This window comes from Nuphar pumila, chromosome 4 (assembly GCF_984573655.1).
Source record: "Nuphar pumila chromosome 4, dmNupPumi1.hap1.1, whole genome shotgun sequence".
Lineage (NCBI taxonomy): Eukaryota > Viridiplantae > Streptophyta > Magnoliopsida > Nymphaeales > Nymphaeaceae > Nuphar > Nuphar pumila.
This window is the reverse complement of record NC_143252.1, coordinates 14,733,193-14,757,746: the sequence shown is the minus strand read 5'-3', so window position 1 is coordinate 14,757,746 and position 24,554 is coordinate 14,733,193. Positions and strand designations below refer to the sequence as shown.

At 36.5% G+C, this 24,554-nt stretch overlaps 1 protein-coding gene across 1 annotated transcript; it reads left to right on the top strand.

The window, feature by feature from the left end:
* Window positions 1–356: 356 nt before the first annotated feature.
* Window positions 357–24,180, top strand: LOC149839460 (uncharacterized). Its single transcript, XM_090004134.1, has 4 exons — window positions 357–887; window positions 3,950–4,435; window positions 23,116–23,631; window positions 23,743–24,180. The coding sequence occupies exons 1-4, from the start codon at window positions 402–404 to the stop codon at window positions 23,824–23,826; spliced, it is 1,572 nt and encodes a 523-aa protein (XP_089860260.1). The 5' UTR covers window positions 357–401; the 3' UTR covers window positions 23,827–24,180.
* Window positions 24,181–24,554: the final 374 nt, after the last annotated feature.

Sequence of the window (24,554 nt, the reverse complement as noted above, 5' to 3'; positions counted from 1 at the left end):
CTAGGTTCAAATCCCGTGAGAGTCTTCCCTTGTGCAAGCCAAAGCGCGATGACTCACTGGAAGCAAGGATAAGCCCACGGAGTTTTACGCTGCCAGTATCCGTGAAGTATAAAAAAAAAAAATCAAAGGGACCCATATCCATGTTTATATGATACTCTATGAGTCCGACCCGATAGCTTATCGGACCTACTTCATGGTCACTGAACCCGGGTCGAATCGGGTCACACCCGACCCATTAACATTCCTTTGACTTAATGAGGGTCATGTAAAACACCGAATGAGCCACCAAAGGGGTCCGACACTCGACCGCAGTGGAGTTCACCACTCGGAGGCACAGAAAATCGAGAAGAAGAAGAAGAAGAAGAAGGGGCTCACAGTCCCCTCGTTTCCTCTTCTTCCTCATGGAGACCGCCAAAGGAGAGACACCCTCTCCCCCTCCAATCGAAGAAGAAGAAAAAGAGAATGGCGACGAAGTTTTAGAAGAAGAAGAAGAAGAAGGAGACGAAGAGGAAGATGAGGAAGAAGCCAATGTGGTTGCAGGGACGGAGGGGCAGAGGACCAAAGTGGAGAGAATGTTCAGGAGGTTGTCCACGGAGAAGGTGGGCGTCCGCGTCCACGACATCCTCATAAAGGGCAACACCAAGACCAAGGATTCTCTCATCGAGGCCGAACTCCAGCTGCTGAGGGATGCCGGTACCGTGCAGGAACTGATCCAGGCCGCCACCTTCGCCAACGCCAGGCTGAGAAGCCTGGAAATCTTCGATTCTGTCTCGATCACCCTCGATGGCGGCCCGGCCGAACTCCCTGGCACTGTCAACGTCATCGTCGAGGTTCAGGAGTTGAAGAACCCGCTTACGGGGGACATTGGTGTCTTCTCGAAACCAGAGGTATTCCTCGATTTCCTTTCGTGGATATCTATTTTTTGGCCATTTCGTGAGGTTTTCTTTCTTGGCATAAAATCTTGGTTTGTTAGGGTAATTCTTGGTGGGTTGAGGTTTTGATTGGCAGTTGCTGGATGAATACATTGAATCATGTGGGGAAACGGGCGCCACCTTGGTGATCAAAATGAGAATAGAAGGATGCCAAATACTTTTTAGAGATTTATTTACTAAGTGCTGTGTTGGAAGAGTTATTATCTGGAGATCATATAGCGGGAAAAAATCTATGTTTGATCTTTGAAAGAGACATTTGAGTAGTAATCAGTTTGATGTTGCCGAGACAATCCTTTGGTTTGTGCTCAAGTGGTTCACAATGATATATCGGAACTTTTCAAGATAACTTACAAGGCTTAATGTGACCATTTCCACAGCCACAAACACAGACCTGTCACCATCACCACCATTCCATGTCAACAATCACCTCCACCAACTTGTGTCAACCCTTAATGTTGATCATTACCACCTTCATCACCTGTAATTATCACCAACGAATTTTCTACTTCCACTACTTCTCATTCCATCTCATCTTGACCTCCATTGAACATTTTCAGCACTTCATATCTCATACATTGCTCGATAGAATAATCCAATAAACACAATCGAAACCTAGTGACCAATTTTGCAAATATTTTGAATTTCTCATGATATTCTAGCAAGAAATTCCAAAACTCTTTGGTGAAAGGTAATTTGCCATGAGAAAACCCAAACATAATATTTTGCATTTCTCATGATATACTCTTAAGAAGCTCCAACTTTTTAAAGTTTTGCAAAAGTTCCTTTTCCTTTTTCTTTGTGCAATTTATGTTTGTTCCTGCTAATTTTCACAATAAGCACAGATTGTTTTTAAATTACCCTGAGAAATATACCTGGAGAGCCATTGGTTGGTGCAATGGCATGAAGTACACAGTCTGTTAGTATGGAAATGCATCTCCTAGCCCTAAGAGCAGCCACCTCATTAAAAGGTAGAAGGTGAGGACCACACACAATTTGCCACTCCTCAGTGTCTAGGGAAATAAAACAACACTGTGGCCTTCTTCTTCTTTTTTTCTAAATGGAATTTATTTCTCTGAACAAGAGAAGGTACAAATTTTTATAGTAGGACACCAGCGTGCTACACTAAGGTGATTTTTATAATGAATCATATTTGAAGGTTAAAGCCAAACACCATCCATGCCCCATCATCAAGCTTATGCCTTTATGATGACATACATCTTATCCTCTAACAATTTTTTTTAGCGAACTAACATCATACACTACTATCTTTTGCTTATTGTGTTATTTATTTGTAGCATTCATTGTTTGGTTTGTTTACCAAGGAGATTGTAAGTAATCTTTAGAAGGCTGCAGTAATAATTTGCCTTTTTGGCTTTTGTTGTTTCAAATGATGAAAGCATTGCAAACTTGTTTCTTCTTGATGTACTCATTTCTTGTCGTACTACATGATGTTTTAACCTTTTAACTGTTTACTTTAAATTGTTCATCAGGACTCTTATCTACTTGATATCATTGTAGCACTATGTCACATAGGTGTGGGTGCGGGTGCGGATGCGGCGATGTGGCACTTTAAAAAAACTTAGGTGCGGAGGTGTGGAGAGGGTATATATATATATATATAATTTTTAACAGTTTTAAGTTAACATTACGTGTATGTGTGTGCATTTATTTATTTATATATAATATTAGATAAAAATGGACTTGATTAGGGTTAACTGAATCTACTTTTGGATAGAAATGGACCTCAGTGTGGTTGACTTCACATAACACAAAAGAAGCCGTGTCCAAGTGTCTCTCCTGCCTGGGTGTGACGCGGGTGCGACGCCCTGTTAGAAGAGTCCATGTTACATAGTTGTAGCATTATTTGTGAGATAAATTTATTGGACAAATGATAGAAGGTGGCTGTTATTGAGGATGGTATTCTTAACTATGTTATCTACTCAATACATATTGCAACATCCGTTGCTGTGCCCAACATAGCTTATGAGTGGCTGAACCAAAAACTTAATTTTCTTAAAGTATTATCCTAACTATTCTATTAGTTCAACTTTCCAGTTACCTTCATTATATCTATTTGTGTACCTTACAATACATTTGCAAACCTGATACTTTGTGTGTTCTTTGTGTAATATATCTGCAGCTAGTCAATTTTGTTAAATAATGAGAATGGAAGCAGTCACATTGTATTTAATCTCATGTAATTAGAGCGCCCCATTATATTTAATCTCATGTAATTAGAGCAAGGAATGAACCATTATCAATTATGCCAAAACATATAATAATAAGAGCGATTTGACTGTAAAAGGTAATGAACTAGCATCTTAATATAATAGGAATAAGCAATTGCAATATTTATGCACCCAATCGGGTCTAGAACTTGTGGATATTCAATGTTGCTACAAATGAAAATCCAGAAAGATTCTTATGGCATTCAGAAATACCCATACAATTCTATCAAATTTACACAGGATAGGACAAGTGGTCAGCTTGTATTTCTTGATCATTATTCATGTGGAACCACATGTAAATCATTTAGTTAAATGCTTGTCCATTGTAAGAGCTTGAATGATGTGTAGGGGTTTGGTGGCTAAGCCTCACATGAGATTTGTGTCCTATACAGGCAATAACTTTTTTTTCTTCTGATGTACTGATATATAATTCAGAATAGTCTTGCATGTATCATCATTTAGATTATGATCCCTTGACAGAGATTCTTAGCAGTAAGTCTGCTATTTTATTTTTCCAATTTTCTCTTTTTTTCCTGGTTTTCTGCTGCAAAATCTGTTAGGATATAGCCCTGAAGTCCTGGGGTGCTCTCATTGTGTTTTTTACTTTAATCTTTTTTTGGGTTTAGTATTAATATATTTCTTGTGCTTTTGTATTTTTTTTTCTTTCTGGCTAAGTTACAAGGTACTGGCACTATTTCCTAACAAAGGGCACATATGGCAGATTGAAATGCTTCGATGTGGTTTTGTTTTGGATAAATTTGTTGTTTCATAATTTGTCATGCATTGCAGGCTCGATCTTGGTCTGTTGAAGGATCATTGAAGTTGAAAAACTTGCTTGGATATGGAGACATTTGGGATGGTTCTGGGTCTTATGGATGGGACCAGACCATGGAAGTTAGTTCTGGAGTATCATTGCCAAGACTGGGAAGATTATCAACCCCTCTGACAGCCAGAATATCCTTACTTTCACAAGATTGGTTGAAGTTCTCATCTTACAAAGAGAGACTCTTGGGTCTTTCTCTTGGCTTGTTTTCAACCAGACATCATGATTTGTCTTACACCCTTTTGTGGCGTACCTTGACAGACCCTTCACATATGTCGTCAAGGTCAATAAGGAGACAGCTTGGTCATAGTTTGCTATCTTCAGTGAAATACATATACAAGCTTGACAGGAGAGACTCACAGCTGCGGCCAACATGTGGCTATGCATTTATGTCAGCTTCTCAGATTGGTGGTCTTGACCCAGATAGTAGGTCCTTGCGGTTTATAAGACAGGTGCAATATTTTAATAATCTATTTTCATTGAGATACAAATTCTAGTGTTGGTTGGTGCTTCCATTTCTTTTTTATTCTAGTCTACTTATTTTAAAAGTTATAGCTAAGCCTATATGTTACGTGCCTTGCACTTCTATTCCTTGGTACCAATGATCTTCATGAAGCAGGCAGTGTTTTTGTCATTTTCTGTGTGCAGTCTGAGAAAATAAAATTTGTGACACTGGTTTGAAATATTTCTTGGCATTGTTTCTCATATTGTAGATCTCTTCCATTTTGTTATATACTAACTTTATGAATCTGAACTATAATTTTATGTCAACAAGTTACATGTTATTTTAATGTTGTGTCATGTTATTAAGGGTGTTGAGATTGCTGGGCTACATTTGGACATTATAATGGGATGGGATCTATAAGTTTATTAAAAAAAAGAGGATGGGAACTATAAAATTTGGTGTTTGGTCATTTTTTGGCAAGCTTGAGAGCACAAACCTCCATTTCAAACTTAATGGTCATGTATTGTGTCTCTTAGTTGTCAAAAGTGGCACTTAGGCACAAGACCACCGCCTAGACTTATGGGTCTCAGCGGTAGGACCCTGTTTTCCTGCCTAGGCACTGCCCAGGTTGTCCCCACCTAGGCGGTGGGGATACAATTGTCTTTTTTTGTCTTCTCCTTTTTTATCTCCTTCCTCCTCCTGCCCAACCCCTTTTCTTTTTCTTCCTCTTTTTTTCTTTTTCTTTTTTCTGTCTTTTTTTCCTCAATTGTTTTCTTCTCTTTCTCCCTATGTCACCTGGGTACTGGCATGGGTACAAGTATAGAGGGTACGACACGGCAGTTCCAAAAAATGTGAGTATGGGGACATGACTATATATATATATATATAAATATATATATATATATATATAAATATATATATATATATATAAATATATATATATATATATATATATATATATATATATATATATATATATATATATATATATATAAAGAGAGAGAGAGAGTTTGGATCTAGATCAAGTGTGGATCTATATTTGGGTCCACACTTAGTCCAGACCCAATTTTTTAATAAAAAGGTGGGTGAGTTTCGGCTGAGAGGGCATGAAAGTCCCCTTTCCCCCCTCCCCTTCCCTCTGTTTGGGTCTAGATCAAGTGTGGATCTATATTAGGGTCCACACTTGATCCAGACCCACCTTTTTTAATAAAAAGGTGGGTAGGCACGAAACCCCTTTCTCTCTCTCTCTCTCGTGTGGGTTTCGGCCGAGAGGGAACCCTCTCTCTCTCATGTGGGTTTCGGTTGAGAGGGCACCCTCTCTCTCTCTCTCATGCGCGCACGCACACACACACAGGTATATTGGAAGAAGAAGAAGAAGAGGAGGAGGAGGAGAAGGTTACCGCCTCACTGATATGCCCCCCCTCTCTCTCTGGCAGATTGAAAGAAGAAGAAGAAGAAGAAGAGGAGGAGAGGCCCAACCCTAACCGGTATGCCCTCTCTCTCTCTCTATCTTTTTCTTCCTCTTGTTTTTTTCTTCTTCTTGCTTGTCCTCTTCTTCCTCACTGCCTTTCGTTGGAGAAAGAAAAACTGGGTTGGGTCCGGGTTGGACCCGACTTGATCCAGACCAGCACGTACCCGTAATGTGTTTGGTACCTGCACCCATGTCGACGTATGTCGACACGGGTACACCGACTGGTTTGGCGTGCCCCGGTTACCTTCTTCTTTTTCTTCATTTTTTTCCTTTTCTCCTTCTTTCTTTTTCCTTTTTTCCTTCTTTTCTTTCCTTTTTCCTTTTGTTTTATTCCTGTTCTTCACATGTATGTTTGTATTTTCTATATATACATATGTATATATATAATCTGTTTTTTCAGTTATATATGTATTATATATGTAGTTTTTATATCTATGTTTGTAGATACATTATACAATATATATATGTTTGTGTTCAATGTTATGAAATTTTACAAATTTTGTGATACAAAAAATTACTCTTATACTCTATTCATAGTGACAATCATATGTTTATTACTAAATTTAATTATTTATTGTAATATTTATGTTTTTCTTAATGTTTTGTTATTTTGGTCCCAACTATACCCAACTAATTCTACTTAGGCCTCAACTAGTCCTTTTAGGGGTCTTTTCCCTCGGCCTCTGACACAGAACTTGAGAAACAACCAAATAAAAACAAAAAGGGACTAAAGCATAAACATAATTCATTTAGCCAACAATGATGAACAACATATTTGTACATCCACAATAATACCAATAAATAAAATAAATAATTTTATTAATAACAAAAATATACAAAAAATGTACAAAGCATCTTCACTACAAAACACTCAAGCATGCACCCTATGTATACCCATCCTCTCTCAACCTTCACATAGCACACACACAACACACTAAGTAGGAGAGAGAGAGAGAAAGAGAGAGAGAGGACTAGCCTAATGGCTAGTTGGACCTCCTCCAACTAGCCATTAGGCATAGTCCTAACGGCTAGCTGGTCAACCTAGTTTGACCAAAAATAAAAACAGAAAAACACAAGAATAAGTCATTCGATGACTAAAAATAAATGAACTTTAAATACCTATTTTTCCCTTAAAAGTATACATTAAGTATACTTAATATACTAAATACTAAATACCCAATAGGTATACCATAAGTATGTAATGAAATATGAAGACTACTTATAGGTCAAGATACAATCATTAACTCAATTCCACTTATGGGCAAGAAAAACAACGTAAAAAATATAAGTAGTTTATTGAGAGAATGCTTGAGAACAAGCTTAAAATACAAGAGGGGGTTCACCTCTATTTATACACAAAAACTACAACTAGAGCCATTGGGAGTGCTCCTAATGGCTTGCAATATAGTGTTTGGAAACTCTCCCAACAACTCCATTTTAAGGGCATTATAAGGACTGTAATACCCTTAATAAAATAAGTAAAATACAAAAAAAAAATAAAACCCTACATAAGGTGAAATGGTGAAAATACCCCTAATAGGTTTTACTTATTACTTGAATATATATATATATATATATATATATATATATCTTAGTTGTCATAGGCGCTAGGTGGAGTCTAGGCGGTGAGCCCCTTAAAAAGCCTAGGCGGTACCCCAAATAAAAAAACATAAAAAATGTACAAATATTTTAACAAACTACTAAAATCAATAACAAACATGTATACAACATAAAATCAATCAACAATAAGCAATAGACAAAACAAAATATGTCGTCGAACACTATAAGACAATTATATTAAATAACTTGCTCAATACATTGTCCACCACAAAACATTTAACATTTAATAACATAATACATTTAACTAAACATAGAGTTCAAAAACATATGTTTATATATAAAAGTCATCTTCATTCTTCAGTAGCAAACTTCATTCCAATCATTTTCTTCGTTTATTGCATTGTTTAGTAGCTTGAGATGATGATGGCGGGTCATCATCTTCTTAATCAGGGACCACCTCTGGCAATTTTTATCTCACAAATGTTGCATGTACTTATGCCTTTCTCTCGTCGCCTTCTCTAAGACTAGTAAGAGGCTCAACACGAATATCTGAAGGAATGCAATGTGTACATAATTTCACAGTGGAGTTTATATGCCCCATAATATGACATTTAAATATATACAATCTTCCATGCATTATAAAATCACAAAAGTTACACTTCACTATTCCTTTGAGAGGCATCTCCAAGTCAACTGATGTACAATATTTCAATACAGGATCCTTTGAGGGGCATCCTCCATCGACCTCCTAGAACATAAATTAATAAATCTAATAACTACAAAGAAGTAAAACAATATAACTGATAATTATGTTAAAAAATGAAATAAAGAACAATTGAATAAACAGACAATGCAACTTATAACCTATACAAAAAATTAAAACATAACCAATTAATCACCAAATAAAAATATAGGCATACCGATATTCAACATATCTACACATACATAACATAACTAACTTTAAGTGTATTCAAGTATAAAATAGTCAAAGAACCCCAATAAATTTATAATAAGTTTACAATAACAACTTGAATTTAATCCTTAGATGATGAACTTGAATCATCTTCAACGATATATTGCTTTTCTTCTCCAGTTTCATCTGCAGAGGTAGCTTCTTTCTCTTCTTCTTCCATGCTCACCACCTTCTTTGTTTTGTCAGACCTTTTCTTTCTTAGGTCTTTAGTAGAATGCGTTCTTGCCCCCGCCCTATGCCTTACGCTCCGGATGCCTTATTAACAAGATTCTATGTAAGTAACACGCCATCTTCGAAGACTGCCTCATCTTCACATGGCCACAAATCCTTATGATCGACTTCTCTTAAGACGATGGGGTCGAGATCGCCTTTGTTCATTCGCTCCTCATACCTTCATTTCAATCTCCGATTATATTGTACAAAAACCAAATCATTCAACTTTTTGTGCAAAAGTTAGTTTTTTTTTTGTATGAATCTGCAAAAAAAAATATATAAAGTTCAAATATATACAAACTGACAACTATTTAATAATTACTAATTAGTAGTAAATAATATTTTACTGTTTTAAAGGTACTCCAGTTACGTTCGCAACTAGATGCACTGCATGTGAGGCCTAAAACTTGAACAAGGGTCTGGAGTTGGGGACAACCAATGGCAAAAGAAATCCACCAATCCACTAAAAAAAATCAAATTAGATGTAAATAAAATATATAAGTTATAAAAATATTGTAAGGCGAGGTATTAAAATTTAATCATCTTACCTAGCGTTTGCACTTTTCTCTTCTTCTTTGCTAAGTCCATCCTGAAAGACCCACTAGCAGTTCTATATCTTATGAGTTGGTCTACTAGTGCATCTCGATCAACTTCGCTTCGAACAAGACGGTTGATGCAATCATATAAGCCATTATTTATCTCCTTATTGGACTCAATATTTTCGTACTCATAATATATGGTTGGATTCAAATACAAGCCTGCTGCATACAAAGGTTTGTACAATTGATTGTTCTATCTTTTATCGATTATCTCCCAAATAGGGCCATATCTTTCTCTATCATTACACAAATTTATCAATTATGTAAAATAATTAAAAATAATCATTATAAAAGCTAAGGTAAATTTTAAAAACAAAATTTATAATTAGTAAAATACAAAAAAATTAAATTATACCTTGATTTGTTCCTTTGCATGTCCCATTTTCTCGTAGATGGAACTTATAGCAGGGTTTTCATCGCTATCAACCAATCAAAGCACTCCAATCAAAGGAGCCATTGTTTTCAGAGCATGACTCACTCACTTTCAAAAATTTGAACTCAAAATCATGCTTTCACATCTTTTACCAACTGACATTTTTGAAAAACTACTTTTTGCCCAATCATCTCCAATAAACATGAACCTTATGCCTTTTTTGCAATTATATATGTTTCTAGAGTAAAAAATGTAGTAGCAAATCTCGTCACTGCAGGCCTATGTAAGTCCCTTTGTGTGTGTGTGCGCTCTCGTCACACTCAACAATTGAGTATGTTTGTATATAAATACTACCAATTGCTTTGCTTTTCAAAAAATGTTCTTTAACTCTTTTAATTCTCGTATATCTTCCAACATCAAATCTATACAATGTGCAGTACAAGGATTCCAAAATAAATATCTTCTCTTATCCATCAACAACTTACCTACTTTGACGTAGTTGGAGGAATTATCGGTAACAACTTGAACCACATTCTCCTCCCCATCTTCTTCAACAATATCATTTAACAATGCAAAAAACAAATTTGCATATTTTATTTCATTTGATGCATCAACCGATTTCAAAAACATTGTTTTCAATGGACAATTAACCAAAAAATTAATAAGTGTATGCCCTTTTGTATCGGTCCAGCCATCTGACGGTATGTTGCATCCGTCCGTCTATGTCCAAATTGTTCCAAGAAAAGAGTTCTGCCATTATCTCTTAATCAGAGAGTCCTATTATTATTTCATCTCCTATTACCACTGTCTAAAGAGTCTTGCCATTTTTATGTGTCCTCTTGGTCCTTAGTGGCTTTTGTGCTTGAACCCATATTTGGGTTGTGTGAGTGACTTTTTGCCTATTGTATATGAACTTTTTTGGGTTATCATGCATTATTTTGTGCATTAAATATGCTCTAATTGCATGTTGGATATATATGTTGAGGATATTTAGATTTTTTCAATGATGGTTATCTTTGTATGAATTTAATTAATTTTTTCTTAATGCACTTTGTAGTGGTCCAAGAACTTCTTCATTTTCTTCATTTCTTTATTCAAAAGTGGTTCTCGCAGCTCGTGATATGATGAAGGCTTCATCCGTGGTCTAAATTGGCCTATAACTTCAATCATACTGTAAAATGAAGGCAATTTTGCTGTATTAAAAGGTATCCTACCATCATAAAATCACCTACTAATGTAAAATTTTTCTTCTTTTTTAAAGCAATTCTCTAACATGGTTTGTTTGCCTTCCTTTCTCTGCTAGATCACTTCAGAAGTATAAATTCATAGGCCCTTTTTCCTGTGATAGTTTCAAGCTGAATGTGCTACTCGACTGCCCCACCATCTATGAAACTGCAACATATCTTTCGCCAAAATCAAAAGCTGAGAACAAACTTTCACTTCTTTCATATATATTAACTGTTTCTCTTATTTTTTTCATCTCTCTTCTTCGATTCCTCCATGTACTTAGAAAGTACTTGTTTGATTTCTGCAGTTGTTTTATCACAAACCTTCACGTTTCTTCCAATCCCAAATAGATGCTGTTTTATTCTGTATATGCCTCCTTTATAAGTTATTTTACATTTAAGGCACATCACAAAATTTGGATCTTGTTTATCCTTAATATAGGTCCACTCCCATTGCTGGATCACTTGATTTTCGCTTGAAGTTTTGCATATCTTCCAAATTTGAAAATGTCAAGCTTAGAGTGGATTTGCTAGTACTTGCAGACGAAGTCCCTTCTATCGTTCTAAAAAATGATAAGAATATAAAAAAAAGGAACATGTAAATTCGCTAAATAAAAAGGAGTAAGCATAAGCACCAATTAACATAAACACAAAATATGAATTCAGCCTTTCACAGAAACACACATTGTCACCTATTACATATATATAAATATATAATATATTATATAATAAGTAATAGTTGCTTTTGGGCTTTTATAAACAAATTTACAAAAACAAATAAATAAGCATCAATTTCATTGCCCGAGCTCGAGACCGAAACCAAGACCAAGCAAAAAATGAAAAGAAGCCTAAGAATAACATAGTATGACCTTAAAGGTGATAATATAAAATTTTAAGAAAACACATTAGAGAAGAAGCTTACTCAAAATCCTTAAGAGAGATGGTTAGTGCTTGATGAATGTGAAGATGTGTCAATCAATAAATTTATTATTGTTTTTTTTAACTTACTCAAGCAAAAATAATAAAAAACATGGAAGAATTGCAAGACCATATCAGGAACTCAGAACAACATATGTTATTAGTTCTAAATGCATGCACTAAAAGTTAAACAACAAGAAGAGAAATCAAAAGAAGCCAAGAATTACATAGTATGACACACATTAGAGCAAAAAGATTTAAACCATAGTCACAAATATCGATAATTCGAACACATTGTTTGTTATAGTTCTTGTCCTGATGTTTTAATAAATGAATTATTCAATAGTTGATTTGAAACTTAAACTTTGAGGTTAGTGTATATCATTTTATGTTCAAAAGAATAAGATGAAGAGGAATTGGTGGGTCCCAACCAGTTTATCCTTCTAACAACCCTCACCACTTCAAAAAGATGGTAGTTTTTTTGCTTAATGTAAACTTGTAGACGTGTTTATCAGAGCCTAATTACTAAAAAACATGATTTGGATTGAACTTATTTAAATGCAAATTTGAATTTTTATCATCAAGTTCTAGTAAAATATGTGTCATTGATTTTGGCTGTTCTTGTTATCCAAGATATACTTTTGGGTTTTTGTCAATGCCATCTTAAGTGAAATAATTATAAAATAAAATACAAATGAAAACATTCATGAGAAATTCTGAATTATTGACAACCAGTTATCCGCTATGGAAGTACGCCTTCCAACAAATCAACTATTGGATAATTCATTTATTAAAACATCTGGACAAGAACTATAACAAACAATGTGTTCGAATTATCAAATTTGAACCAAGCCCGAGAGAGAGAGAGAGAGAGAGAGAGAGAGAGAGAGAGAGAGAGAGAGAGAGTACCCATACATTCTTCTTCCTTTTCTTCTTCTTCTTCTTCGTGCCCTAACGAGAGAGAGGAGAGCACACATAAAAGGGGGAAAAGGGATCCCTTTTCCCCCTTTTATAGTCGTTGACAGTCAACAACTTAATCAAAAGTCCTAGGCGAAAAAATAGAGCCCGACCTCCCAAACTGTATTGCCCAGGCGGTGGGGCTGTGCCTAGACTGTATCATCCAGCCTTATATAGCATCGGAATTTCAGCGACTTCTTTACGAAAGCTCTTCCTTCTCCCTGGTTTCTTTTTTTGCTTGACAAACGTTTGGTGATTACATTGTAAGTTTGAGGAGTGTTAAATTATATATATATATATATATATAATTTAAAGATTAAATTTCAAAAAAATATCTAAGAAAGCCTAAATCAGTTATTTCAAAGCTTTGTTTTAAAACATTCTTAATAAAACTATTGCTTTTCCTAGAGAGGTTTTGATTGCCCCTCACCTCAGCTCTAGGGGCACCCGTTGGAAGTTTTTATGGCATGTTTGGGTATTGAGTCTATTGACTGCTTGGCGGCTCATTTGGCTTGAGAGGAACCATCGTGTGTATTCAGAGGTAGAGCAAGTGACCTCGAGGGATTTTATGATCAGATTTGATGGGAGATTGGTGTGAGGGTTTGCCTTAAGTGGCCGCACCTACATACGGACTGGATTGGGGAACACAGCGTTTTTTTCGATTCAGTCCGAACAGTCTGCTTGAAGGGTTTCCGGATGTATTGAATGAACATTGTACAAGGAATAGGGACGGCTGCTGTACTTCTGCGTTTCTGGTTTTCGTAGATGGTACAAGCCGAGCTAAGGAGGCCGATCATTGTCGCTGCTGTGATGCTCATGTTTTTCTGCAGTAACTGCGTTTGAACTGCAATTCAGGTGCTGTTCTTGGTCTTGTTTTCTGTACTACGATTCATGCTTGTTGTGCTGTACTGTATAGGTGTTTTTGGTTTTGGTTTTACTGTTTTCGTTTTCATGTACTGTCTTCCTTTGCAGCAGGTGATACCTCATCGCTTGCTGCTATAACTCTATTATGTTTCACTTTTTTGAATGAAATGATATATTTTTCCTTAAAAATAAGAGTCATCTGGATTGAAGTGTTGGATGACTTCAAGTGCTGCTCTGCTCATGATAGGTCGGGGTAGTATGCGATGTTTCTAGACCGATAGGTGGCTATGTGGTTACAAACTCTCAGGCAATTTTCTTGCACTGTTTGTGTTGGAAAGATCTTGTAACTGCTCAGTGAGAGATCGTTGGGCTCATGATGATGGTTGGACCATTCTCTCGATAAAAAACTTCAAGGAGTTGGCTGATTGGCATAAGTTGATGTTCCTCCTAGTTGGTGTCCAACTTAATAAAGGTACTTTAGATGGGGCTCATTGGAGCTACAGTCAAAAGGGAACTTTTATAGTGGCATCCTGCTAAGAATCTTGCTAAAACCATGTGCACAATTATTTTCTAAACACACCTTATGAGGGCTTAGTCCTCTATAGATGTCTAAGACCTTTGCCTTGTTGTGCATAGTGGTGACCAACAAATAGAAAATTCACTCTAAAGAATTAATTTTGACTAATGATAAAGATTACAACATAAAACATAAAGTACAAAGAAAATGACAGAAAATTTAATAACTCTTAACTCAAACTATTCACATAAGCAGTCCTTGATCTTCTTTTGCAAGTGTGAACACATAACCAATCCTTGATCTCCGTTTATCTAAATCTCCAGCAAAATCAGAGTCAACATACAACAACAACAACTACGCCTTCATCCCAAAACAATTGGGGTCGGCGATACGAACCAAAAAAGAAAATCATTCTGGGTCTTCCACAAAAATCCTTCTCCTCCAATCATTTCTATCCAATGCCATGTCCTCGGTGAGGTTCAAAGCATTCATATCCTTTCCTATCACCTCCATCCATGTCTTCTTAGGCCTACCCCGACCTCTTTTAACTAATATATTTTCCCATTTCTCCATCATTCTAACTGGAGCATTATTAGGCCTTCGCCGAATATGTCCAAACCACCGTAAACGATTCTCTCTCATCTTATTTTCAATGGGTGCAACGGCTACCTTCTTACGTATCTCCTCGTTCTGAATCTTATCTTTTATTGTATTTCCACACATCCATCTCAGCATACGCATCTCAGCTACACTCATTTTCTAATCAGAGTCAACATATCCAATTAAATTTTCTAATAGCTTTTCATCATCATTTTCACCTCGGACTTCTGCTTTAAGACATAAATTCAAACATTCCTCAAAAAATCATCTATGAAGGAGACAATTAACCATACCTTAGTTGTCGAAGGCGGCCTAGGCGCTGCCTAAGTGATTAGGTTTGGGCGGTGGGGCCCTATATTGTCGCCTAGGCTGGGACCACCTAGGCTTTTTTTAGAGCCTGGCTATTTTTTTTAAGATGTTCTTTTTTTGAAAACATCATTTGTTTTCTTCTTCTTCTTCGAGAAGAAGAGAAAGAAAAAAAAGAAGAAGGAGAAAACATGTTATTTGTCTATTGCTTGTACTGTATCTATTGTCGAGAAGAATAAGAAGAAGAAGACATATTATTTATCTACTGCTTGTATTATGTCTATTGTTGAGAAGAAGAAGAAGACATTATTTGTCTATTGCTTGTATTATGTCTATTATTGTTATTTTTTTTTTTTTTTTTTTTTTGTATACATGATTTTATTTTTTAACTCCGCCTGTGTAGTTATACACTGCCGGTCCCAAGCCCGGATAAAGGAGGAGGGTTGCGGTAGGCCTGTGACAGCCAGCATAAAAACTTTGTCATATCTTATGAAAATGAACCAATATGAGAATTTCGTTGGGGCGTTCCCTACTGAGCGACGCGCTGTACTCTCTAGGCCCGGAGGCAGTGATAAATGTGCAAGGGTTGCTAGGTCGTCGCCCAGAAGCGACGCGTCACACCGACGCCCGGGTGTGGTGTCAAATAGGCAAGGGTTCCCTCACTTTGTTGGACGGGTGGGGGTAAATAAGTTAGTCCAAGACCATAAAATTAGGTTAGCCACTTGGAACATAGGGTCTTTAACTGGTAAGTTGGTAGAGTTAGTAGATGTTATGTGTAGGAGAAAGATTGATATTTTATGTCTTCAAGAGACCAAATGGGTAGGTGAGAAAGCTAAAGTGATAGAACCTTGGGGATATAAGATTTGGTATACAGGAATAAATAGGAATAGGAATGGAGTAGGGATTGTTATGAGTCGTCAGTTTATAGATAATGTAGTTGAGGTCCGTAGGAAGGGTGATAGAATTTTACTTATTAAATTAGTATTAGGTACGGATATTATTAATATTATTAGTGTTTATGCACCTCAAGTAGGTTTAGATGATTCCATTAAGCATCAATTTTGGGAAGATTTAGATGGAGTAGTACAAGAGACATCTTATGGAGAAAAGCTTTTCATCGGCGGTGACCTTAATGGACATGTAGGCATTAGTAGGGATGGATTTGAGAATATCCATGGAGGCTATGGTATAGGAGAAAGAAATGAAAGTGGAGAAAGGATTTTAGATTTTTGTTTGTCCTATGATATGATCTTAGCAAACACTTGGTTTAGGAAGAGGGAGTCTCACCTAGTAACATTTAAAAGTGGGGTTAATACGAGTCAGATAGATTTTTTCCTACTTAGAAAGAGAGATAAGGGTTGTTGCATCGATTGTAAGGTTATACCAGGAGAAAGTGTAGCTACACAACATAGAGTCTTAATTTTAGATCTTAGAATTAGACAATGCCGCAAAAGGGATAGACATAGGATAGATCCTAGAATTAAGTGGTGGGCACTGAAAGGAGCTAAACAAGGAATGTTTGTAGAGCAGGTAGTTAAGGAAGTTGATTGGTGTCTCGAGGAGGATTCAGAATCAATGTGGAATAAGATAGCGGGTGGTATGAGAAAAGTAGCTAAGGAGGTATTGGGTGAGTCTAAAGGCGGTGCACCACTAGGTAAGGATACATCATGGTGGAACGAGGATGTCAAATTAGCTATTAAGGTTAAAAGAGAGTGTTATAGAAATCTAAGTAAGAGTCGTGATAATGAGAATTTGGAGAAGTATATGATAGCAAAGAAGGAAGCTAAAAAAGTTGTTCGAAACGCGAGGGCTAAGGTATATAAGGAGGTTTATGACAAGTTGGATACCAAAGAAGGCGACAAGGATATTTATAGGCTTGCAAAGATGAGAGATAGGAAATCGAAGGATTTGGGTATGGTTAGATGTATCAAAGATGAAACGCAAAGGGTTTTAGTCAAAGATGAGGAGATTAAGGAGAGATGGAAAGATTATTTTGATAAGCTATTTAATGATAGTCATGCTCAAGATCTTGGAGACTTCTCCATTCCTTTTCATGAGATAAATCGTGACTTCATGCGCAAGATTCAAAAGAAAGAAATTGCAGAGGCTTTGAAGAAAATGAAATCAAGAAGGGCAGTTGGCCCAGATGGTATACCTATCGAGGCTTGGAAATGCTTGGGAGAGAAAGGTTTAGAATGGTTGACAAATCTTTTTAACTTGATTTGGCGAACAAATAAGATGCCTAATGAGTGGAGGAAGAGTACTTTGGTGCCTTTATATAAGAATAAGGGTGATATACAAGATTGCACAAACTATCGTGGTATAAAACTCATGAGTCATACTATGAAACTTTGGGAGAGGGTGATTGAGTCTAGGTTGAGGAAGGTTGTCATGATATCGGAGAATCAATTTGGTTTTATTCCTGGAAGATCAACTATGGAAGCTATACATCTTCTTAGACAACTTATTGAAAGATATAGAGAGAGGAACAAAGATTTGCATATGGTTTTTATTGATTTAGAGAAGGCATACGATAGAGTACCTAGGGACGTTCTCTGGTGGACAATGATGAAGAAAGGTGTTTCTCTCAAGTACATTAGTATAATTAAAGATATGTATGAAGGAGTAGTAACCAATGTCCGCACTTGTGGAGGGGTGACAACCAATTTTCCGATAACGGTTGGGTTACATCAAGGATCTGCTTTAAGCCCTTTCCTATTTGCAATAGTGATGGATGAGCTTACGAGATCAATTCAAGAAAATGTACCGTGGTGTATGTTGTTTGCTGATGATATTGTTTTGATTGATGAGTCTAGAGCTGGGGTTAATGCTAAGTTAGAATTATGGAGACAGACATTGGAAGCTAGAGGTTTTAAGTTGAGTAAGAGTAAGACTGAATATATGGAATGTCGGTTTAGTAAGCAACGAAGTAGTGATGGGAGTGTAGTGAAGCTTGGTGAGCAAGATATACCGGTGAATGATTATTTCAAATATTTGGGATCCATCATTCAAAAGTATGGAGAAATTGATGGAGATGTAAATCATAGGATAAAGGTTGGGTGGATGAAATGGAAAAGTGCTACTGGAGTGTTGTGCGATCGTAGAATGCCATTGCGGTTGAAGGGAAAGTTTTATAGGACGACTATTAGACCCGCTTTACTATATGGTACGGAATGTTGGGCTGCCAAGAGACATCATATTCAAAAAATGAGTGTAGCTGAGATGCGGATGCTTAGATGGATGTGTGGAAATACAATAAAAGATAAGATTCGGAACGAAGAGATACGTAAGAAGGTAGGTGTTGCACCCATTGAAAATAAGATGCGAGAGAATCGTTTACGGTGGTTTGGACATATTCGGCGAAGGCCTAATGATGCTCCAGTTAGAAGGTTGGAGAAATGGGAAAATATATTAGTTAAAAGAGGTCGGGGTAGGCCTAGGAAGACTTGGATGGAGATGATAGGAAAGGATATGAATGCTTTGAACCTCACCGAGGACATGGCGTTGGATAGAAATGATTGGAGGAAAAGGATTCATGTGGAAGACCCAAAATGAATTTCTTTTTTGGTTCATATCGCTGACCCCAATTGTTTTGGGATGAAGGCGTAGTTGTTGTTGTTGTTGTTGTATACATGATTTTATTTTTTGTTTATTGTTCATTCACATTATTAGTTGTATGGTTTGTTTATTCAAATTGTTAATTTATTCCTAATTTGTTTGAGTAGGTTAAGGTTATGTAAGATAATTGCTTTACAATGTTCAACGACATATTATTTGTCTATTGCTTATTGCTGATTGATTTTATGTTGTATACATGTTTCTTATTATGTTTTTTTTAATTTTCTTTATTTGGGGTACCGCCTAAGCCGCCTAGCCTAGGCCTTTTTAGGGGCTCACCTCCTAGGCTCTGCCTAGTGCCTATGACAACTAAGAACCATGCTCACAAATATTCTCTCGATCATATCTCGACAAAGCAATTTCTCGAGATATTATAGGTTAGGTTGATAAATCGCAGGCTTAAAATTTAAAAATATTAAAAAAAAGTAAGAAAATAACATTTATTTTAGATAATTAGAAAAATAAATAACAAATGTAAAAGAAAGAAGAAAAACATATTTAAGATGTAGAAAATAAATAAAAAACTAACAAAAAATGATAATATCGTGATATTATTACTAGAACATCGCAAGATATTTAAAATGTTCAAAATAACACAATATTTTACATTTATTATTGCTTGCAGATTTACAATGCAAACAACAACAACAACTACGCCTTTATCCCAAAACAATTGGGGTCAGCGATATGAACCAAAAAAGAAATTCATTTTGGGTCTTCCACATGAATCCTTTTCCTCCAATCATTTCTATCCAACGCCATGTCCTCGGTGAGGTTCAAAGCATTCATATCCTTTCCTATCATCTCCATCCAAGTCTTCCTAGGCCTACCCCGACCTCTTTTAACTAATATATTTTCCCATTTCTCCAACCTTCTAACTGGAGCATCATTAGGCCTTCGCCGAATATGTCCAAACCACCGTAAACGATTCTCTCGCATCTTATTTTCAATGGGTGCAACACCTACCTTCTTACGTATCTCTTCGTTCCGAATCTTATCTTTTATTGTATTTCCACACATCCATCTAAGCATCCGCATCTCAGCTACACTCATTTTTTGAATATGATGTCTCTTGGCAGCCCAACATTCCGTACCATATAGTAAAGCGGGTCTAATAGTCGTCCTATAAAACTTTCCCTTCAACCGCAATGGCATTCTACGATCGCACAGCACTCCAGTAGCACTTTTCCATTTCATCCACCCAACCTTTATCCTATGATTTACATCTCCATCAATTTCTCCATACTTTTGAATGATGGATCCCAAATATTTGAAATAATCATTCACCGGTATATCTTGCTCACCAAGCTTCACTACACTCCCATCACTACTTCGTTGCTTACTAAACCGACATTCCATATATTCAGTCTTACTCTTACTCAACTTAAAACCTCTAGCTTCCAATGTCTGTCTCCATAATTCTAACTTAGCATTAACCCCAGCTCTAGACTCATCAATCAAAACAATATCATCAGCAAACAACATACACCACGGTACATTTTCTTGAATTGATCTCGTAAGCTCATCCATCACTATCGCAAATAGGAAAGGGCTTAAAGCAGATCCTTGATGTAACCCAACCGTTATCGGAAAATTGGTTGTCACCCCTCCACAAGTGCGGACATTGGTTACTACTCCTTCATACATATCTTTAATTATACTAATGTACTTGAGAGAAACACCTTTCTTCATCATTGTCCACCAGAGAACGTCCCTAGGTACTCTATCGTATGCCTTCTCTAAATCAATAAAAACCATATGCAAATCTTTGTTCCTCTCTCTATATCTTACTATAAGTTGTCTAAGAAGATGTATAGCTTCCATAGTTGATCTTCCAGGCATAAAACCAAATTGATTCTCCGATATCATGACAACCTTCCTCAACCTAGACTCAATCACCCTCTCCCAAAGTTTCATAGTATGACTCATGAGTTTTATACCACGATAGTTTGTGCAGATTTACAATGCAATATTTGAAAATATCATTGATATCTATGACTGTTTTTAACTAATTTCTCCTTTGCAAGTGTGAATACATAACCAATTGTTGATCTCATTTTATTTAATTTCTAGCAAAATCACAGTCAACATGTCCAATCAATTTTTCTAATAGCTTTTTGTCATCACCTATATAGGGTCCTGCAAAAGTTACTTATGAAGGTGGAGCAAATTATTGTCTCCTTCATAGATGATTTTTTTAGGAATATCTGAATTTATGTCTTACCAGGTGAAAATGATGATGAAAAGCTATTAGAAAATTTGATTGGATATGTTGACTCTGATTTTGCTGGAGATTTAGATAAACGGAAATCAAGGACTGCTTATGTGTTCACACTTGCAAAAAAAGATCAAGGATTGTTTATGGGAATAGTTTGAGAGTTGAAAGTTATTAAATCTTCTTTGTCATTTTCTCTGTACTTTGTGTTTTATGTTGTAATCTTTATCATTAGTCAAAATTAAGTCTTTAGAGTGAATTTTTTTAGAAAATAATTGTGCACCTGGTTCTAGCAAGATTCTTAGAAGGATGCCACTATAAAAGTGCCCTTTTGACTGTAGCTCCAATGAGCCCCATCTGAAGTATCTTTATTAAGTTGGATACCAACTAAGAGGGACATCAACTTATGCCAATCAGCCAACTCCTTGAAGTTTTTTATCGAGAGAATGGTCCAACCATCATCATGAGCCCAACGATCTCTCACTGAGCAGTTACAAGATCTTTCCAACACAAACAGTGCAAGAAACCTGAGAGTTTGTAACCACATAGCCACCTATCAGTCTAGAAACATTGCATACTACCCCGACCTATCATGAGCAGAGCAGCACTTGAAGTCATCCAACACTTCAATCTAGATGACTTTTTTTTTTAAGGAAAAATATATCATTCCATTCAAAAGCAGGTCCACCTACCACAGTTTATGTTGATGTTTCAGCGAAAATAAACACATTGAAGTAAGATATCATTTCTTCAAAGATGTGATTAATACAAATAAACTTCTCATAAAGAAAGTTGTAATGGTAGAGAATTTAGCTGAAATGTTTACCAAGTTGGTACCGAAGGATAAATTCAAGTAATCTGCTTAACATTTATGCTTGAAAAATGTTCAGGCCGAGGTAAAGATTGTTATCATATATGGGTCTCACTTTTAAATAGGATTTCTTGAAATTCAATTAGTTTGGGCTATCTAGAATAGAAACCAACTAGTTGGGCTACCCAAAATATTTGGGATAGAGAAAGTTAGGTGTGCCACCTACTACTATGGTAGGTGCCTACAATTTTCAACCATGGTAAGTTGGTGAAAAAAATGTGTTGGACAAGGTTGGCTATTGGTTGGTGAAAATCCTTTTATAGATAAGCATCAAATAAACCCTCAAAGGCTAACGACTCAGTTTGTAGTTCTTTTGTAATCAAAACATGAGTTTCAAATTGAGTTTTTTTAAGAGTTGTGTGAGAATATTTTAAGGTTTAAGAGTTGCTGTTAAATCTTCTTTATAATTATTTTGTACTTTATGTTTTATGTTGTAATCTTCATCATTTAAGTCTTTTAGAGTGAAATTTTCTATTTACTGCTTGCTGCTGCACACAACACGCCTGACTCATTTACCTCACATCAAAAGGTTAGGCTTGTGTGGCCGGGCAGGTCCATTCTATGTCTCAAATAGGAGGAACCCACGAGGCATCTGTTCTGGACCTGCGAGTTCTTCCAGGTTTTATGGACCAGGCCATGACCTAGTCTACAGATTTACATCAGTGAAGAGGCTCCATTAATGGACCTGTTACTGGGTCTAGCTTAATTGAGGCAGAGCAAAAGGTGAAAACGAGGCATCTGTTCTGGACCTGCGAGTTCTTCCAGGTTTTATGGACCAGGCCATGACCTAGTCTACAGATTTACATCAGTGAAGAGGCTCCATTAATGGATCTGTTACTGGGTCTAGCTTAATTGAGGCAGGGCAAAAGGTGAAAATTTGTTTTGGGGGGGGGGGCTGGCTGTTCATAGCATGGTGAATTGGAAAGAAAAGAATAACCATTCGTTCAGGGACTCCCCACTCAGAACTGGCTATGTGCACAAACTTATCATGTCAGATGTACTTTTATGTGCGTCTTTAAGATGTGGAGAATCTGATCAGTCTTGGTTTAGATCTTTTTGTGGTTCGGGTTTCTTTGTTTTTGACTGTTGAGGATTGACATCTTGTTATCCTTTTTGGATTTCTTCTCTGTTCAAGGCAGTTTTCTTTCCTCAAAAACAAAAAAAAGATGCTGATTCATAATGTTGATGGTAATTAGTTTATACTTGCCTGTTTCTACATTGGATCAATTAGTGTTGCTGATGTTTTCTTGTTGCCATTTGTTTTTCTGTTTTAATATACAGTAAATTAAATAAATTGTTGGTCAAACATAACTGTTATTGTTCTCATTCTTCTCATTGCTGTTAGTAAAATAGTTGTCAAAGAGTTGTTTTTTATTAGTCTCATCATGGTTTCACTCCATGAACAGGAATTTGATATGCGTTATGCTTTTCCACTTGGATTCTTTAGTGCGGCTGTTAATTTGGGAATCTCTGCTGGTGTTATCCTACCTTGGGGAAAAGGATTCATGAACTTGCCTTCCCCCTTGCCAGAGAGATTCTTCATAGGTGGGCATTCTTCTCCAGTATGCACATTGAGTGGGCCAACCTCATTGTTGGGGTTCAAGTGTCGGGGTTTAGGCCCAACAGATGCAAGGAGAGTGCGTATCGATCCATCCAATGAGAAAGTGACCAATGTTTCTTCCAGTAGGGATGTCCTGGGAGGAGATCTTGCAGTCACTGCCTTTGCTGATTTGTCATTTGATCTCCCTTTGAAGCTGTTCAGGGATGCAGGAATTCATGGCCATCTCTTTGCCTCTGCTGGCAATCTCACCAAGTTAACTGAGAATGAGTTTAGGAATTTCTCGCTTAGGAAATTTGGGGAATCCTTTAGAAGCTCTGTTGGAGGTGGTATTATTGTTCCAACCAAGCTTTTTCGCATGGAGGTTTGCCACTTTGCCTTTTAAATTTAACTGGATCTAGTGAATCTTAGCTTTGTTATGCCACCTGGAATCTCTCTTGCTTGTAATGATAACATGTTCTTTTAAATTTTCCAGATAAACTACTGTTACATATTAAGGCAGTTTGATCATGACCAAGGAAAGACCGGAATACAGTTCAATTTTTCTGCTTCAGCCTAGGCTGGTAGGCACTAATAACATATTGACCCTACAAAGTGGATAGAATTTTTGCTGCTGATTGAGATGGTAACTGGTAGTCTCTTCTATTTGCTCGCTGCCATTTTACACATCCATTTTTCTTGCTGCAAAGTGGGAATTCTTGTGCCTTGGCAAGCCCAACTTTTCTTGAAGGCTGTCGTCAAGCAATTACTGTTAAGAATATTACAGACTTAAAATAAGGTTTTTGTTATCGGTTTCATTTTATGGCATTACTTATGTGGTCCTTTTGAAGGACTCGTCTCCTCTACTCTTATACTGTTCTCGTGTGTATCAAATATTTTATTGGCCCGACTATGAAGTCCGATTGAAACTTCATTTCCGAGACTTTTGTGCTGCCATCCTTAAAGCGGTAAATACTTTATCCAAGAGTACCTCATCTTTTTCTGCTTCCCTGCCATCAAATATTTCCCGCCTGGCAAAGCTGAAGCACGATGGATAAACCGTCACTAGTATCATATCACCTAATGGAAGATCGTGAAGTTTCATTTTTCCTATTACAAGATTATTATTATTATTATTATTATTTTTTGTGTTGCCATGCCCATTGCTTGTAACTACCCCAATTTATCCTCGTAAAAAGTGGATTTTTTTTATTATTTAATTTCTTGTTATTAAAGGTTTACTCTAGAGGGTGACGTCCCCTCTAGAGAACTCATTTAGGTAGAGTTTTATTCAATTTAACCTTTAAT